A 20,189-nucleotide genomic window follows, 5' to 3' on the forward strand; every position below is an offset into this window, starting at 1 on the left:
GCAGTGCTGTATTCACGTGTGTTAGTTGTTTTAATTGTTCTGCTCCATCATAGGAACAGAACCAAAAAAATAACAGAATGGCTGGATCCCTGATATGACAGATACCAACCTCACTTTATAGACCCACTATAATGTCAGGGTACCATCATGGTGTTGTCAAGGGTGTGTCAGAAGTGACAGACAGTCGTCCTGTAGTTGGTTGCAGGAGATCTCTTTGTTTGGCATTACAGACACCTCCTTAGAAGCAGTCTCTCTAGGACCCAATGGCTACCTTCCTCTTGCTAATTATCACCCTGGCCTGGGTGTATAAATGCCAGCTGTTTGCTAGAGGGAGGTGCCAGCGATATTCACATGACCCCTTGAGCAAGAGCAGTACTTCTTCCTCTCTGGAGCTAAGAGAATGTGTGTTCATTTCTCTGAAGTCGACTAAAGCTAAGCTATCTTCCCTTGTTTGTTCCCCCTTGTTGTTCTTAGTTATCAGTGGGGATTGACTAGCGCTCATACCCCCTTCCCTAGCCAGGGCCAAACGCCAGGGAAAGACAGGGCGAGGTTCCTGTGCGGTGATTGGTGCGGAACCAATATAGGGACATTAGGGGAGACATAAGGGTGATATAAGGTCAGTCTAGGAGGTCTCTACTACTCTCTTTCCCTAGAGTCTGGGTCCCCTTTTCCCCCTTTCCTTCATGTTGCACTTACTCTTTCCTACTCTTTGCGTGACAGGTGTCAGTCATTTCGCCGGAGTAAAATAGTGTAGCATGCTGTACTATTTCTTACCCTAAAAATTAAATCAGTGATGTAGGCTCCTAACTAAGCCTCCTGAACAAAGGCTTTATGGAGGATTTTACATTTTTCTCAACCCTGATATAAGTATATGTAAGAGAGTTGCCCTCTAAAGTAGATAGTTCATTAAATGGATTGTCCGGGACTTAACGATCCACAGGATAGGTCATAAATATACGATTGGTAGCGGTCTGACCATATAAAGTGTTCAAAAAATCTGGCACTCCATAAAATCAATTTCTTTATTTGAAAATATTAAAATAGGTACATGTTATACGCGTTTCGAGCATTACTGCCCTTGATCATAATTGTCTATGATTAAGGGCGGTAACACTCAAAACACACATGACATGAACGAACCTATTTTAATATTTTCAAGTAAAGAAATTGATTTTATGGAGTGCCAGATTGTTTGAAAACTTTATATGATTTGAGTTGGAGCCATTGCGGAATCCAGAGCACCCAAGATACAAGGGACACAGACTTACCCTTGTGGGCATAACATTCAGTGATAAGTTTGTATTTCTTATGCAAGGGGTTTAACCATGTAAACCCCACTGATCCGATGAAATTAGTTTCGGCTGTAGAAGAACATAAGTTGAGTGACTTACAGGTACTGTTATGTATAACGCACTCAAATGAATCTCCCATTCAAGCTTGTAGCCGGCTGCTTCAGGTATGCAAAGTATGGGGCGGGTGTGTTCCACCCCATACATCGCTTACATCTGGATGCTGCCAGAGCAGATTTTATCTGATCGGTGGTGGTACCGGGTTTCGGAACCCCACTGATCTCATATTGCTGATCTATTCTCCAGACGAGTTTTTAATTGTTAAGTCCCAGACAACCCCTTTAATATACAAAGGTTATGCCTGTGTTGTGGATTTTTTAAAATACTTTCTTCACTATTTTAAAATGTGTGTGATTTAATACCTATCTCTTTTATGTTTCCTAATAACACAGTGTTTACAGGATATGTCATTTCTCTGTAAATGTTTTATTATTTTGCAGGCCTTAGATCCTCTTTTCATGTTTTCACAAGTAAGAAATTCTTGGCTGATTAAACTATCCACCATTGGCAGCCACCCTTGTCAGTAATTTCTAACATAGCTATAGGCAAAAAATTGAGATATCACAAAGAGGGCATTATAGAAAATACAAGGGACCTCTTATTAACTAACGCAATAATGTCACCAGAGTTTATATGGTTCACAGCCGTACACATTTAGTATGAACGTGTGAGTTTTAGCAGTCAATGCATGATATCCAGATGCTGTGTCCCAAGAGGGTGTCAATAACCCACCATAGCCATGATTAATGCCATAATAACTAGGTCCCATTGTCTAGCTAGCTTTATATTTTAACCCCTTAAGCCCCGGAGCATTTTTCGTTTTTGCATTTTCGTTTTTGCTCCCCTTGTTCCCAGAGCCATAGCGTTTTTATTTTTTGACCAATATGGCCATGTGAGGGCTTATTTTTTGCGGGACGAGTTGTACTTTTCAACGCCATTACTAGTTTTACCATATCCTGTATGGGAAAACGGGAAAAAAATTCCAAGTGCGGTAAAATTGCAAAAAAAGTGCAATACCACAGTTGTTTTTTATTTTATTTTTTTTTACCACGTTCACTGAATGCTAAAACTGATCTGCCCTTCTTATTCTACAGGTCATTACGAGTTCATAGAAACCAAACATGTATAGGTTCTTTTATATTTAAGTGGTGAAAAAAAATTCCAAAATTTGGTAAAAAAAAATAAAAAAATAGCGCCATTTTCTAAGACCCGTAGCGTCTCCATTTTTCAGGATCTGGGGCTGGGTGAGAGCTTATTTTTTGCGCGCCGGGCTGACGTTTTTATTGATAACATTTGGGGTAGATCCGATGTTTTGATCGCCCGTTATTGCATTTTATTGCAATTTTGCGGCGACCAAAAAACGTAATTCTGGCGTTTAGAATTTTTTTCTCGTTACGCCGTTTACTGATCGGATTAATTCTTTTTTTATATTGATAGATCGGGCGATTCTGAACGCGGCGATACCAAATATGTGTATGTGGGTTTTATTTTTATATATTTTATTTTGAATGGGGCGAAAGGGGGGTGATTTAAACTTTTATATATTTTTTTTTTTTTTATATTTTTAAAAACTTTTTTTTTTTACTTTTTGCATGCTTCTATAGTCTCCATAGGAGACTAGAAGCAGCAACTATCCGATCGCCTCTGCTACATACAGGGGACGAGCAGGTCCCCTGCATGCGGCAGAAATGGTCCTGTGCTATGAGCGCCGACCACTAGGTGGCGCTCATAGCGACAAGATCATGACAACCACAGGCGTCTGCTGCAGACCCTGGGTTGTCATGCACGCCCATCGGCGACCCGCGATCACGTGACGGGGTCGCCGGTGGGCGGGGCTTATAACGCGCTACCCGGAAGCGCGCGTTAAATGCTGCTGTCGGAGATTGACAGCAGCATTTAACATTTTAACAGCCGCGGGTGGATCGCGATTCCACCCGCGGCTGTTGCGGGCACATGTCAGCTGTAAGAATCAGCTGACATGTGCTCCGTTCAGTGAGCGGGGGGATCGCAAATATGCGTACTAATACGTCCCCGGTAAGTAAGGGGGAGACTATCATCAGAAAGTTACCTACTGGTTAAATTAGGTTTTTGTGTTAAATGTATTTAAAAAAAAAATTGGCAATGTTTTTTTTTAAACATATCACAATCTGTATTTAAAAATAGATATCTTGCATTTCTATCTTTTGTATTGAAGTGTCTAATGAGCCCGTGCCAAGGTCATTGTGACGAGAGGGGGATCAGCTTCAGGTGTGACATTGTGCATTGTGATTTAGTAGTGTTATGATCTGCAACAAAACTAAGGAAAGATAAGGAAAGCTGTCCCTACAGTAAGACTAAGCTGAATCCCTACGATGTAGCGGGCTGCCTGTTCCTTGTGAACAGACCCGCCTTCGTCCTCGGCTAGTCTGAACGGAGACCTATAGAATTAAGGGAGGGGTCCCTAAAAGAACTAAGGACTGGGACAAAAATGGGACACCTCCTAAACAGAAGTTGTTGCAGAGCCAAAAAGGACAAACTGACAAAAAGTACTAACGGTCCCAGAGGACCAAGAACTGACAGAGAAAGGCACAGAAGCACCTGGCTAGAGAGACAGTCAAAACAACACTGAAGTCCAGCAAAGCCAGAAGGGCGGAGCTGGAATATGTAGGCAGCTGGTCACGTGACCGCAAAACACAAGATAGCAAAAACTAACAGGAGGGTTCTAACAAGTAGATCCTGTGTTATCAATTATGTATAGTGTTATGATGTAGTACTGCTGGAAACCAGTGGCCGAGGGAGCACAAGCAGGAACAGCAAGCGGTATTAGAAGTTTTTGGAGACAGCAAGGAGTATGTAGGAAACAATCCGTAGCTGAATAGAATAGTTTGGGTAAGAATGTTCAAGAGCTGGAGACTGAAACTAGGCTAACAGCTAGACACAATACTCAAGCAATGAGTGAGAGATCCATGCGGCTTTAAGTAGGCCCAAACAGGAAACAAGATGGATTCCATAGATTCACAATCCGCCATCTTGGTAAAGGGCAATTTCAGAACACAACAGCAGCCTCCAGTGGTAAGGAGTGAAACTGCAGCACAATTATTAAAGTGAACAACAGCGGCCACCAGTGGTATAACTGTAGAAGGCAACAGAAATCCTGACATATAGAGGTGTTACCAGTCATTGTAAACTTGCCTCTGATGATAAGGAGCCTGCTGAAAACACTTCCTGAAAGGACAGGAAATATGAGTCTAAAAAAGACCCAGTGAAAATTGCAAGATTACTCAATTTATCAATTTTTTTAAAATAAAGATTGTGATAAGAAAAAAAAAACATTGCAAAAAAAAAAGAATGTAACAAAAACACCTGATTTAAACAATAGGTCAGTTTCTGCTGAGAGCTTCCTTTTTAGTCTATGTGCCCACGATGCAGAAATGCTCAGGATTGCTGGCTTGCTGGCAGATCGTGGTACACTTAAGGACCTGCCATCACATGACTATGACGTCAGCGCAGGTCCTTCAGTCCTCCGCGACCTGCCGGCAAGTGAAGACAAGGAGACTGGGGGCCATCAGAAGGTAAGTATAATATTTATTTTTTATTTTATTCTTTTTTTCACAGGTTCTATGGTACCGGGTCCGGAGTAGAGTCTACTCTTCTCCAGACCCGGGTACCATCCGCACATTGAAACGCTTGGATTCTGCATGTACAGATCCAGTGATGCGGAATCCAAGCGTTCCAATGCAAGTCAATGGTGGCGAAAACGCAGCGCTTCCGCAAAATAATTGGTAGTGCTGCGTTTTTTTCCGCAATGATAACCCGCAGCGGAAATTTCCACAGCATGTGCACAGCACATGCGGATTATCATTGGGGAACATGGCAGGCCTTCTACCATGCATTTTTTAAGTGTTTCTGCAGCGTTTTTGCCGCTGTGGAAACGCTTAAAAAAACACATCATGGGCACACAGCCTTAATGTTATTTTTGTAGGTTTTTTAGGTAGATAAAGTGCTTGTTGCTTCCAGTTTCTTTTCTGAAAGCAAAAAGAAATTTGGCTTCCGGACAATTGAGCAGTTTGCTTGGAAACATTTAGTGGGGTTGCTCATCCTCTAAAAATTTTATAGAAACAGTGTACAATGGTCTAAAATAACAAAAAAAACTCACCAGGTGAAGCACTTGGGAAACTTGCTTTGGGCATTTGGTGCGTGTTTCTCCATTGATAACATGATTTTCTCTTATCACTTGTAGTGTATATGACTTGTGTGAAGACCCGGGGTCTTTCATGAGTGTAATGCTACCCAGACAGCGCAGGGTGAGGCTAAAACAGCGTGGCAATACTTTTTTGAACCACAAAATGAACAATAAACACACAGAACAGTCCCAGCAAATACCCAAGATTGTACAACATTACTTTCAGGGCCAACTACCTCAACCAGTGGCCCCCCACTTCAGGTGGGCCCCCACAGAGAGGAGGTAGCGGCAAGCTTAGGAAGCTAGCAGTCCATCGAGGTACAAGGCCAGGAGACCAAAGGGTCCCACTCTGACCTCTCCGAGAGTTTCCATGGGGCCAGGTGACCGGTTGGTCCCTCTTGGCAACTTCAAATGTCTCCATGGGTTCTAGGCGACCGGTGGGTGCCTCTTAGCAACCCCAAAACAACATATCCATGGGGCCAAGTGAATTCTTTGTCCTCTCCTGGTCTCCCCAAAAGTATCCTTGGTCTTTCTGATGGTTAAGTGGAGCAAATCCATATCTTTCCAGTCAGGGCCGGTACCCTTAGGCTAGAATCATATAGAATTCAAATCTGTGTCTCTTTGGATGCCATGCAATCCATCTGCTGTCCTGAAGGATGTTTCTCATTCTCCTTGTAAAGTCTTTCAGATGTTCCTTGATTCTCTGTCCCAAGTCTCACTGCTACAGAAGCACATGTTCTTTCTGCTTCTCTGGGCTCAAGTCTGACTCCTACAGATGCATATCTCCATTTTTAAGTACACATCCAAAGATAAAGGGTCATTAGTCACATGTCAGAGGTAAAGGTGCAGGGCTCAGCTATCATTGTTTTAGCTAATCTATTTACATAGTTGGTATCACAGGGGCTGTTATATATAAACATCTAGGTGACTTTCAGTACAATTTGTCATTAGCATAGTAAACGTGATTGTTTCCAAATGAATAGAATTCAACATTCAGGGTTATACAAATACTGGTCTGTTCTTATTGACCAGACACAAATACACAAAGATAGTAGGGTATTTCTCTTGGATTAACAAATCTAAACATCTGGCTTATTAAGATTTTACTCCATATCGTCACAACTTGTCTTACAGATAATATATCTTCTTGGAATTTTAATCCAAATCAGCTTATGTACTGTGTTTGCTTGACACTGCACATATTTATTTACTATACTTATACCTCTATTTGAGCCTATCTATACTTATGTCTAGGGGTTTCATGTTTGGCTCATCCACCAATTTATTCTTGTGTCTGTTGTACTAGATATCTGTGATACGGGGGGGATGGAGCGGCTGTAGGTAGGTATTTTCTAAGATTAGCATTACTATATAGATTACATGAGCATCACTATATAGATAATTTGGGACACTTACTGGATCAATATACTAAATACAGATTCATATATAGATGTATATACACTACAGACCAAAAGTTTGGACACACCCTCTCATTTAAAGATTTTTCTGTATTTTCATGACTATGAAAATTGTATATTCACACTGAAGGGATCAAAACTATGAATTAACACATGTGGAATTATATACTTAACAAAAAAGTGTGAAACAACTGAAAATATGTCTTATATTCTAGGTTCTTCAAAGTAGCCACCTTTTGCTTTGATGACTGCTTTGCACACTCTTGGCATTCTCTTGATGAGCTTCAAGTGGTAGTCACCGGAAATGGTTTTCACTTCACAGGTGTGTCCTGTCAGGTTTAATAAGTGGGATTTCTTGCCATTTTCAGGTCTCTCCAGAGATGCTCAATTTTCCTTCAATTGCAACCAGTCGTCCTGTCCCTGCAGCTGAAAAACATCCCCATAGCATGATGCTGCCAACCCCAATGTTTCACTGTTGGGATTGTATTGGGCAGGTGATGAGCAGTGTCTGGTTTTCTCCACACATACCTCTTAGAATTATCACCAAAAATTTCTATCTTCGTCTCATCAGACCAGAGAATCTTATTTCTCATAGTCTGGGAGTCCTTCATGTGTTTTTGAGCGTACGCTATGCGGGCTTTCATATGTCTTGCACTGAGGGGAGGCTTCTGTCGGGCCACTCTGCCATAAAGGCCCGATTGGTGGAGGGCTGCAGTGAGAGTTGATTTTGTGGAACTTTCTCCCATCTCCCTACTGCATCTCTGCAGCTCAGCCACAGTGATCTTGGGGTTCCTCTTTACATCTCTCATCAAGGCTCTTCTCCCACAATTGCTCAGTTTGGCTGGACGGCCAGGTCTAGGAAGACTTCTGGTGGTCCCAAACTTCTTCCATTTAAGGATTAAGGAGGCCACTGTGCTCTTAGGAACCTTGAGTAATGCAGAAATTCTTTTGTAACCTTAGCCAGATCGGTGCCTTGCCACAATTCTGTCTCTGAGCTCCTTGGGCAGTTACCTTGAGCTCATGATTCTCATTTGGTCTCACATGCACTGTGAGCTGTGAGGTCTTATATAGACAGGTGTGTGCCTTTCTAAATCAAGTCCTATCAGTTTAATTAAACACAGCTGGACTCCAAATAAGGAGTAGAATCATCTCAAGGAGGATCACAAGGAAATGTACAGCATGTGACTTAAATATGACTGTCTGAGCAAAGGGTCTGAATACTTATGACCATGTGATATTTCAGTTTTTATTTTTTAATACATTTGCAAAAATTTCTACATTTCTGTTTTTTTTCAGTCAAGATGGGGTGCAGAGTGTACAGTAATGAGAACAAAAATGAACTTTTTAGAATTTACCAAATTGTTGCAATGAAACAAAGAGTGAAAAATTTAAAGGGGTCTGAATACTTTCCGTACCCACTGTAGATGTATACTTTGTACCTTTATTTAATAAATGTTGATTTTTTTAACTTCTTTGCAAATACCCTGGTCCTTACATGTTCCTTTGTTATATTAGTTCTACAAATAACAAAAGGTATAATACTCACCTTACTAATCACCTGTTGCACCAGTGCCGATGCCTCCCTGGTCCCTCGTAGGTCACTGTTTACACAGCTGCAGTGCTGATGTGTCAATGCGATTTATGACCACTGTAGCCAATCACTGGCTGCGACGGTGATGTTACGCTGTTACAACTAGTGGTTGCAGCTGTCATATGTTCACACGCCATGTCCGGTAAACAGAGACTGGCCAGGGACAAGGGAATCTTTGAGGATCGGTAAAGTGAATATTACTCTTTCTGTATTTTTAAGCCATTGTAAGCTGTTTCTATAAATTCATGGTATTGGACAAGTCTTTTAAAAGGCCTTTAGAAACCTTATGGCCTGGAAATCAGTAACGTTCTCCTACTCCACCAATATGATCTTCTCACATGTACAGTATTTATGACAACTCACAAAATCATTTAACTACATTTCCTTTTTAAACTATTCTTTCTGTAGTGCTGCGTGATACTTGCACTGATTTTCGTAAAAAAAAAAATATTATGTAAATTCCACTGACAGCTGTGTTTTCTCTAAAGTTACAGAGCTAACCTTTGTACAATAATTCCATTTGTCCAGTGGAAAGATTGGCATTAAAGTGCAAAGGTCTTGACAGTTTACTTGAAACAGTGCAGCCATTTTATATGCTACATATGGTTGACTTACAGCACTGAAAAAAAAATCAGCACATTCCTTCTGTAACCTACAGTGTTGTATTTAAGGTAACATTGACCATACTGGAAAATTAGAATTCTTTCAATTGGCTTTACACAGGAAAACTAAAATTCATTATAAAGGTGAGAAAAAAAATCATAATACCCATAGCCTCGTCCACAGGAAAACTAGTCCCATTGGTGACGTGAGAAAGGAAATACAAGAAACAATAGTTACAGAAAATAGTTCCCAAACAGCCAGATGTCAGTCATTTTTGTGTTAATTCCTTATTCTGATGTTAAAGGAATTAAGAAAATAATTCATGATAACTTGACATCTGTGAAAAATAGCTTTTATTTTTTACTACTATGGAAGATACCCTAACAATGCAACGATATGGGTCAAAAATTGCAATAAAATTGGGGATCTCATTTCTGGTACAAAGTAAGCCAACTAATTGGTTGGGGAAACTTTGACCAGAATATGTCAGATTTTCAGACCACTATGATAAATCTGGTGCATATTAAAACTGTCTAGTCTATGTTTGCGCTAACAGCTAGACAACATTAATAAATCAGCCCTATAATTTTTACCATGTAAATATCACATAAAATATTTTTTTCAGAATTTTGCAACCAAGCTCCTACAAGCAACATGATGAGAAATCACCACTGACCTTGAGCTCTAATGAGCAAGTAACCTTGGGCAAGGGCAAGTCGGGGAATCTTGGTTTGTATCCGTTTAGTTCAAACGAGCACGCTCGGGTACGCGCCGAGAAGTTTCGGCGTGCTCAGCATTTCAGTAACAGCCGCCGCGGCTGCATGTGTCACACCTCTTAGACAGCTGTGACACATGCAGGGATAGCCTGTCAAACACATGTGACACATGCAGCCGCGGCAGCTGTTGCTGAAACGTTGAGCACGCAGAAACTACTCGGTGAGTAGGGCTAAACGAGCATGCTCAGTCATCAGTAGTAGTGTTCATTCATTTTGTAGATTGTATTTGATGTGATATTTCCATGGCTCATGTAGATACTTTATCAGTTTTGTAATTTTTTTATTGTGGAAAATGATCTAATATCTCATGTCTGTGAGTGGCAAAATTCTGTAAACCTTTAGGATTAGCATATAGTTTGAAGGTGAGTTTAGAGTCCTGTGTTTAAAATCAATAGGATAACAATCATGAGTGAGTGGGAAATCTGTTTTATTTAAAGTACAGGGACCTATTAAAATGTGATGTTCACAACACAGTTGTGGAAGTGTATCATGGCACAAATATAGGAGATATCAGAAGATATCAAAAGAAGAACTATGAAAGGTCATAAAACCAGCTGGGAAATTTGCATCACTTGACCTTTCCTAATGATGATAGTGAACAAGCCATAACCCTAACAGGCTAATTAAGGTCTGAAACCTTGATCAAAGTTATCTGAGCACACAAATCTCCAAGGGTGCCCAAACTTTTGCATTGGCACATTTTACTTTTTGTAATTTTTAAAATGTAAAAATTATAATATATATATACATATATATATATATATATATATATATTTTTTTTTTTGCCTAACATTCAAAGGAAATGTGTCATCTTTAATTTTAGCCCTTTAGCCCATCTTCAACTTGCTTAACTGTTCACAATAACAGTAATCTTGAGAAGGAGTGCCAAAACTTTTACATGCAACATACAGTGGGTGCGGAAAGTATTCAGACCCCTTTAAAATTTTCACTTGTTGTTTCATTGCAGTAATTTGGTAAATTCTAAAAAGTTTATTTTTTTCTCATTAAAGTACACTCTGCACCCCATCTTGACTGAAAAAAAACAACAGAAATGTAGAAATTTTTGCAAATTTATCAAAAAAGAAAAACTGAAATATCATATGGTCATAAGTATTCAAACCCTTTGCTCAGACACTCATATTTAAGTCACATGCTGTCCATTTCCTTGTGATCCTCCTTGAGATGGTTCTACTCCTTCATTGGAGTCCAGCTGTGTTTAATTAAACTGATAGGATTTCATTTGGAAAGGCACACACCTGTCTATATAAGACCTCACAGCTCACGGTGCATGTCATACCAGATGAGAATCATGAGCTCAATGGAACTGCCCAAGGAGCTCAGAGACAGAATTGTGGCAAGGCACCGATCTGGCCAAGGTTACAAAAGAATTTCTGCATTACTCAAGGTTCCTAAGAGCACACTGGCCTCCATAATCCTTAAATGGAAGAAGTTTGGGACCACCAAAAGTCTTCCTAGACCTGGCTGTCCAGCCAAACTGAGCAATCGTGGGAGAAGAGCCTTGGTGAGAGAGGTAAAGAGGAACCCCAAGATCACTGTGGCTGAGCTCCAGAGATGCGGTAGGGAGATGGGAGAAAGTTCCACAAAATCAACTATCACTGTAGCCCTCCAGCAGTCGGGCCTTCATGGCAGAGTGGCCCGACGGAAGCATCTCCTCAGTGCAAGACATATGAAAGCCCACATAGAGTTTGCTCAAAAACACATGAAGGACTCCCAGACTATGAGAAATAAGATTCTCTGTTCGATGAGACGAAGCTTGAACTTTTTGGTGATAATTCTAAGCGGCATGTGTGGAGAAAACCAGGCACTGCACATCACCTGCCCAATTCAATCCCAACAGTGAAACATGGTGGTGGCAGCATCATGATGTGGGGGTATTTTTCAGCTGCAGGGACAGGAGGACTGGTTTCAATTGAAGGAAACATGAATGCGGCCAAGTACAGAGATATCCTGGATGAAAACCTCTTCCAGAGTGCTCTGGACCTCAGACTTGGCTGAAGGTTCACCTTCCAACAATACAATGACCCTAAGCACACAGCTAAAATAGCAAAGGAGTGGCTTCACAACAACTCTGTGACCATTCTTGACTGGCCCAGTCAGAGCCCTGACCTAAACCCAACTGAGCATCTCTGGAGAGACCTGAAAATGGCTGTCCACCAACGTTCACCATCCAACCTAACGAAACTGGAGAGGATCTGCAAGGAAGAATGGCAGAGGATCCCCAAATCCAGGTGTGAAAAACTTGTTGCATCATTCTTAAGAAGACTCATAGCTGTACTAGCTCAAAAGGGTGCTTCTACTCAACACTGAGCAAAAGGTCTGAATACTTATGACCATGTGATATTTCAGTTTTTCTTTTTTAATACATTTGCAAAAATTTATACATTTTTGTTTTTTTCAATCAAGATGGGGTGCAGAGTGTACTTTAATGAGAAAAAAAATAACTTTTTAGAATTTACCAAATGGCTGCAATGAAACAAAGAGTGAAAAATGTAAAGGGGTCTGAATACTTTCCGTACCCACTGTAACTCCTATTACTATCATTGTTACCTTGCACTTCCCTTTCATCTGTACAGTACATAGTGAGACAAGGTATCAGACAATGCTTATTGAGCTGTGAAATTATATTACATTATAATATATAATCTTCACATCCCAGAATTCCTTATTTTCATTTTCAAGTTCTGACTTGACTTTAATTTTATGGAATATGCATTGATTTTCTGACTGAAAGTCTATGTATACTTTCACACAGATTGTTTTTTATTGTTTCTTTGCTTCCTAGCAACTCTCAAAATAGTGCCAGAGTGTCTGTTAGCCCTTTATATAGCTGAGTGCTTTACAGAAATGTTACAAATCCATCAGAGCTGCACCTGATAGCTTTCTTCTCTCTGCTCTCCATCTCCCTTCTCTCAGTGTTTAGTGGTAGCAGGAGGGTGGAGGTTGTACACCCATCTGCAGCGGACAGGGGAGAGAGTATCCCAGAGGGTACAGAAAACAGGATGCAGCCAAAGAAGAAATGACACGGAGAGGAAATAAGTACAATACTTGGGCAGTGACGACATATTAGTAGTGAAGACAGCAGCACCCTGAATACATAAACTTCACATCCAGCCTATATTACCGGAAAAGGCACTCCCACAAGAGAACAATCTGAAAGTTAGATCAGTCTGCAAACTGCATGTCAAGAGTTCAGAAATTGGCAAACTGAACATATACAAAACTCGTTTTTTGTATTTCAAAGGCTTATAAATGTTTGATTGATGGTAGTCAGGCCAACTAGACTCTCACCATTCCTGAGAACAGGTCTTGTGACTTACATGAAGCAACTGCACCATGAAAGTGGGCACTAATAGAAGATAACTCTGCTGTTCATGCGTCTCTTAAAGACTAAAATGCTCACAAATTCACTGCTGAAACATATTTTTTACTGAAAATAGGAAGTGTGAAAATTTGTAGTCTTCTACTGAAATATAGGCCTCAAATCAGTTTGTGGAGATGACTATACGAATGATGTTTTTTTCATAAAACTTTATTTAAAATATACGAAACAATTCTTTTTAGTAAACTATAGTATAATCTTTACTGGGATAAGCAAGTTTTGCATTAAGACCTTTTTGCTTAGCATTTCCATTGTTTAATAAATGTATATGCCACGCACTTTTATAGGACACAATATTATACAAGTCCAAGAATAACCATTAGTGATGAGCGAGCGTGCTCGTTTAGCCCTTCCACTGAGCATGCTCAGGTGTTGCTGAGTATTTTCGACGCGCTCGTATATTATGTTCGATGCCCCTGCGTCTGCATGATTTACAGCTGTAAGACAGCCTGAACACATGCAGGGATTGCCTGTTTGTTAGGGAATCCTCACATGTGTTGACGCTGTCTTACAGCTGTAAATCATGCAGATGAAGGGACTGGAATATAATATACAAGCACGCCGAAAATACTCGGCAAGCACCCGAGCATGCTCAGTGAAAGGGTTAAACAAGCACGCTCGCTCATCACTAATAACCATGCATCTTTAAAAAGGACCTGGATTTTTTTTTAATTTAAACCAAGCACCACTTAGTGATGCACCACTTATTCTGGAACAGATTTTCTTTTTTTTTCTGTGTCCCTCCATTCCAAATGTATGCCCCCGGTACTAAGGAAGCAAATTTTCCCTTCCACCCACTGGAGTGTACCACAGTCCTAGAGGTGAAAAAGCAAATGCCTACAGAGAAGTTCTCTGGTATACGCCCAGTTGGTTGAAAAGAAAATTTGCTTATTTCGTGCTTGAGGCGAAAAACTTTGGAACAGAGGGACACAGAAAAAAACGAAAAATTATTCCATAATCAGGGTAGTAGTGGTAATTAGAGGAGGTACTCAGTTAAAATAAAAAAAATCCACTGACAGGTCCTCTCTAAGTCAAGCAAAAAAAAAACTAACCGGAGGCAAACCTCCCCCATAAATAGTGGGTGAGAGATTAATTCCTATGGTGTGAGAGCATTCTAGCTAGTGTCACTGTTCAAGATCAAAAACCGAACCAATACTATTTAAAGCATTACCCCTGATGATTCTTTAATTAACATTTCCAGACTGAACTCACTATACCAATGAACTTAAACCACCTCAATCCTGAGTGAAAAAGGGAGAGGCAAACTACTATGTTTCTCCTATAAAATGGACTTTGATGGCTTGCAGCATTGCCAGCGAAACCCTGTAATTTGGTTTCCTTAGAAAATTCTGTTTGGCTTTGCCGCTCGCACAGTTAGAAGTTACTCTCTGTACATCAAATATATCTGACTTCACTATGAGGATATCAGTACACCTGTACTAAATGTGTATTTTTCCCAGACTCCTTTTCATTACACCGATAGGTACAAGAACGCCAAGTCTTACAACATACTCAGTCTTACGAGAGCCAAAGTTGCATTCCATTCTCTACTCCCCCAAACAAAGGTTAGTATTGCTTAAATATATTTTCAAGGAGGCAACAACCCAGTGTCAGGCGTATCAGCTAAAGATGATCCATCCCAGGGCAGTACCACCTAGAAAAGCTCCAACTTTCACCACGAAGCCCTGATAATCTGCATGTTTTCATGCCATCTGGATCGTAGATCATTTTCATTTTATTATGTGACAGGTACATGTAAACGTAAAGATTCCCAGAGATTTACACAGAATGTGTCTATCAAAGTAACTCCTCATAACTCCCAAGCCACAGTATTTCCACATGCACGGAGCAGTCCTACCTCTTCATCTATGTATTTGCCACCAGACATGCTGTCCGTCAGTTGCCAGGAGCTCTGATTGAGATTTCAGTGAGGTATGATTTAAGGGAGGAAGATCCTGCATTGTGTAAAGGCACAGCTAGGAAAGGAGGGGAAGGAGGTGGCTGAGAGCATGATTATGGCTGGCCCACTTCCAATGTTTGTTCTGCTTGGTTTTGGCTTAGATGACAGCCGTGTTGAACTCAGACACATCCCGAGGGCTCATGAAACACCAGAAAAAGAAATAAGGTGCTGTGAGCCACAAAAGTTTTCATCCTCAATAAAACAGTGATATGTATGCACACATTGGCTCATCTGGCTGACATATTACATATTTCGTCACCTAAACAATTGGTGGAGAAAGATTGAACTTGATGGACCTAGCTCTTTTTTCAACCTATGTAACAGAATAATTATTATTGTGAATTGTTAATTTTGGGGAGTTTAGGAGAGCTGAATATGTAAAAATGTGTTTTATAAAGAGCAGATTAAAACCAACTATTATCATATGGAAAGAGTTAAAAAAACCTCACAACTAAGGCCGGGTACACACGTCCGTGATATGAGGCCTATGCACGAATCGCAATACCTTGCCTAATCGGAGGGTCTCATGACCTGAACCAACTATCTCATAAATGCATATGAAGCAATTCAGGTCAGGAGACCTGCCGGTTGGGCTGCGTATTACAATCCAAGCACAGGTTGGTCTGAACCACCGAGAGGCTGAACCCAATCTACCTAAGGAGAATACATGCTCCTAAACATTTATGGGGAGCATTTTTGCTTTCAACGCTTCATTTTATTCTGAACTTTTGCATAAACATTGCCTAATTTTCCTTTTGCTTTTCTGCATCCAATTTAGAGGCTTTCCGTTTTAGAACCGGGCAAACGATCGCTGGGTAAGAGACCACCATAGTAGTGCATGAGGCCTCGATTGTCCCTTTGCACGTCTCCAATTTCACATGCAGTTTATTTCAACAAGAAAAAATATTGGCGTTGCAGGAAGTTGTATGTATCAAGGTATTGCCTCTTGAAAGCATTGCCTCTAAACATAAGGCGCCTAAGGGGTAGAGACTGTGCAAATCGAATTACAGGTCAGTGGTCACTGGATGTGATCTGTAAGAATGGCCTCTTACCTAACGGCGTCTTTAGGTTAGCTGGCCTGGCATGACGGTACATGTGCGTCAAGCTACACTAAGATGTCACGCCAGGCCAGCTAATCAAAAGAAGAGCAGCGGATGCTGTAAGGTAAGGAGCAGTTTTCAGGGCTCCTGCTCAGTGGCCACGGAATACTGACATGTCCTATGAATCGATTTTCACCAACTCTACCAAGACTCTGTGGCTGAGCGCATTTTTTTGTTCGTGTGGCTGCATAATAAAGTCACCGTACCCATCAATACACTGCCGTACAGCTATCATGCCAACTTGATGTAAAGCATTGTGATTTTTTCATCAATTATTTTAAAGCAAAAAGTAACTGTTTCCTGGTCATTCCTGACCAGGCTGCATGGTCCCAAGCCTACTTGGGATCCATATCTGACAGATCCTTAATACGATATCACTGCAGTTTAATGAGACTAAACATGACATAGTAGTAAATGGATGCAGAAAAATGACAATGTACTGTATTTTGGGCAGAGCACTCCCCTAGAAGCAGTGAATTCATGCAATACGGCAAGAACTTTGCACAGGCTTGTGCGCGAGAGTTGCAGAGGCATGTAGAACTTATCAGATAAAATTATCCTTGGCAAGAAAATTGACCTAAAGAGCAAAGAACAACTCAGAGCTCTTCTAACCACTGTGGAAAAGTAAGGGGGAGCTTATTCTATAACATGCATTCATAGCAATTCTAATATCATTTTAAATCCACATATGGAAAATTCTTGAAATCATGGCAACTACTGCTAAGCAGTCCTATAAACAGAAAAAGTTTCCATGAAAACATTTTCCAGTATTCCATTCTTTTTCTAGGATTGTCCCGGAGTGTAAATTACACGGTGCAGCGCTGGCTAGGAACCCTTTGCCTTCCTTGCACATAGATCTATGAATGTAGCATTGCTCTGTACAAAAGGTTTGATGCTACTTACCAGAACAAGTGAATGAAGTGGCTTCTTAGAATATTACTGTGGTTTAACCGACCATGTGAAATAATAACACACTGCCTATATTACAAGGGAAAGGACGGATCCAGAGAAATCTTGGCAGCCCTTCAACATTTGGCCTTTTTTTTTAGAACGGTTTGATAATGTGCACTAAAAATAGTCACTTTTCACAAAGTACAGATGTTGAATTGATTCTTACCAAAAAAGGCAGAGGGCTAAAAAGATTGTAAAATAGAAAGAGATGTATTCTGATTGCAGTCTGTAAAGCTTAATATTACTGTACTGCTATCTGACTGTGGACAGAGATGAAGAAGAGGACATTGGCCTTATGGGGAATCAGCATTTATTCACCTGTTATTTAACAGTACCATCAGGGCCTACTTGTGGAATATTTATTGCATTGGAAAAATAACTTGTGAATAATGAGGTTCAAATTCTGGAGAGACTGGTGGTTCTCCTGAAGAAGTTTGCTAACTTCGAAACGCGTTGAAAATAAAACCGCAAAGACACTCTGATACCGCATCTTAGATCTTTATTGTGGAAACAGAACCAGCAGTGCAGATCATCAACTTTTTTCCACTATTCAAGCCTCAAATTCGGCAGCTCAATCAGTTTTGCAGGAATTTTATCAGATTTTATGTGATGCAAATTGAATGTACGTTATTATGCTCTGAGGCCTCTCCAGATACCAAATCGTAACATACATAAATAATATAAAAAGTTGCACTCATCCAGCCCTCACCGGTCCCATCACACAGCCCCACTCCAGTCCGGTCGTCCTCTTCAGCCTGGTCACTAATGCAGTCTTCACTGGACCAATTTGGCATCTACCAGCATCCAGCAACTTCAACATCTCCTGCTCTGACCAGGCCGTGACGTCATGATGTCACGCGACACGTACCACATCACGCCAAGACATGAGGGCCAGGTAAAATATCATTTTTACATTTTCCTAACCCCTTCCTGGTCTTTTATAAACAAGAAAACTGGCGACTGTCCAGTGGACATTTTATTTGTGAAAAAAAATTGGATTCTGGCAAATCTGATTTTTTTTTGTAAAATTTGAGTGGACTGGTGCATTATTTGTGAGTTTTGTTAGATTCTGCTCATTTTTCTTTTTCACCAATGACCATGATAGGACATGTTTTGAGAGCAGTCTGTTTTCTTCTCCATAGAACTTGCTACAACTATTCCGTTCTGTAAAACACAAGGCATCTCAGCTATAATGTTTGTTGGCTATGTAATGAGCGATATGATCTGTCTTCCATATGTTTCACTAAAGTATTCACCCACATGCTTTGAATGATTTACTGATGTTTGTTGCCATGGCATCATTACAAAATGTAAGGCACAACAGGAACACATTATTGGATGCTAATATATTCTCTTTTTACTACAATAATAAAAAAATAGGTTCTCTTTGAACTAAAGCATCAAATATAACACTGTAATTAACTCTTTTCTCATATTTTCAAGTCAAAATGCTGCAAATCATCCAATCTAATTCAGGTCGTTTGGAAAATGAAGAGGATGATTTGATTAAAGGGCTGTTCTAATGTTAGCTTTAAGGAGAGCACTGCTCACCTGCCTCTTGGTCTCCTGTTTGCGCTCCTGAACATTGACAGTGAACTGAGCGCTCTCCCAGGTTGCAAGCAAAGGCAGCTTTGCCTCCACATCAGCGTTGGGGAATGGCAGCTAATCTGACAGCACTGCCAGAAGAGAGCTACAGCTGGGTTTGTAATGAGACAAAGCTCAGTTCTGCTGTACTGTGTTAGTTATCACACACAGCTCTACAGTGAGATCAGGAGCGCAAACTGTCTGTCATTACTCAGGGAGATCTGTGTACGGCCCATAGAGTTTAACAGCCCATTTGCATGTTAAGAAATACGTAGATATCTTTGGAATAAGTTGTCAGATTTCAGAGTATCATTTTATTCAGCATTCCTATGACCAGCATGTCCATATAGACATCTTGGGGGGATAGATTCTACTGACAGGTTTCCTTTAAAGTTAACCTGTAAACATAGTTCTACATAGGGAAGTAGTGGTATGGATGAATTGGCACATGTCCTCCTCCTCCTTTCCCTATAAAAATAACTTTTTTTTTGTAAAGATCGGATGAGCCACTTATGAGAAATCTACTGTTGAAGTCATAAGATAATTGGGTTGGCATTTCACTGGGGATCTCTTGCAAAAATATACTGTACTTTTATTGGGGTTTATGTGCTCATACCACTGCTGTCACATGTGAAAACATGCTGACAGGTTCCTTTTAAGATGTTTAAAGAGTATTTCCCTCTCAGGTGTCCAAATGGGTTATCATTATCACTTGATGTCATCTTTCCAAATGCTCTTGCTCCTGTTTTGTAAGCCAAATCCCTTCACACAAGGGAAGAGGGAGCGGTTTTCTCCTTGTTCATATAACAGAACTCCAGGACATTTTTAATAAAGATACATTGGACAAATGTATATTTTAATGTGAACTGTTTTTTTCCAAACTGGACAAGTCCATAAGGAGGAAGTAAATCATAAAACTATATTTCCATGGATTATCCACACCCCAGAATCTCTAAGCATTTGATTTTATTTGCCTTCTCTGTTTTCTTATTATAAAAATGCTTAGGTGCGGCAATGACCTAGATAAGTTGGAAAATGTTTTTTGCATCTGTGAATCAGTTAAGGTTTTACCTTTTTGGCTCATAATTCTGTTGACTTTAAGTATAATTTTGTAATAAAGGGAGGGAAATATTTGGCATACTAGAACTGGAAACACAAATTAAGCTGAAACATATTTTACTTAAATTATCTCTAGAATTTTAAAAGCTCCTATTGCAATTATTCATTAGGAAACTAGGAAGTTTCTAATTGACAAGTCATAAGACACTGATCCGTGAAGGTCTACCTGTGAGATT

At 40.3% G+C, this 20,189-nt stretch overlaps 1 protein-coding gene across 2 annotated transcripts in view; it reads right to left on the reverse strand.

Moving 5' to 3' along the window:
* CAV1 (caveolin 1) overlaps positions 1-17,385 on the reverse strand; it is a 95,383-nt gene extending 77,998 nt beyond the window's left edge. The window contains exon 1 of one of the 2 annotated variants that reach the window (XM_073651915.1): positions 17,263-17,385. Coding sequence is in view for 1 of the 2 variants with exons in the window: in XM_073651914.1 (XP_073508015.1) it covers positions 15,158-15,187 (30 nt within the window). In the remaining variant the exon portion in view is untranslated. Of the gene's footprint in view, positions 1-15,157; positions 15,310-17,262 lie in introns of those variants that run through there. The other variant, XM_073651914.1, reaches the window with a different exon arrangement.
* Between the last annotated feature and the right edge of the window lie 2,804 nt (positions 17,386-20,189).

This window comes from Phyllobates terribilis, unplaced genomic scaffold, assembly GCF_046119375.1.
Source record: "Phyllobates terribilis strain yellow unplaced genomic scaffold, ASM4611937v1 Scaffold_11__3_contigs__length_659146591, whole genome shotgun sequence".
Classification (NCBI taxonomy): Eukaryota; Metazoa; Chordata; class Amphibia; order Anura; family Dendrobatidae; genus Phyllobates; species Phyllobates terribilis.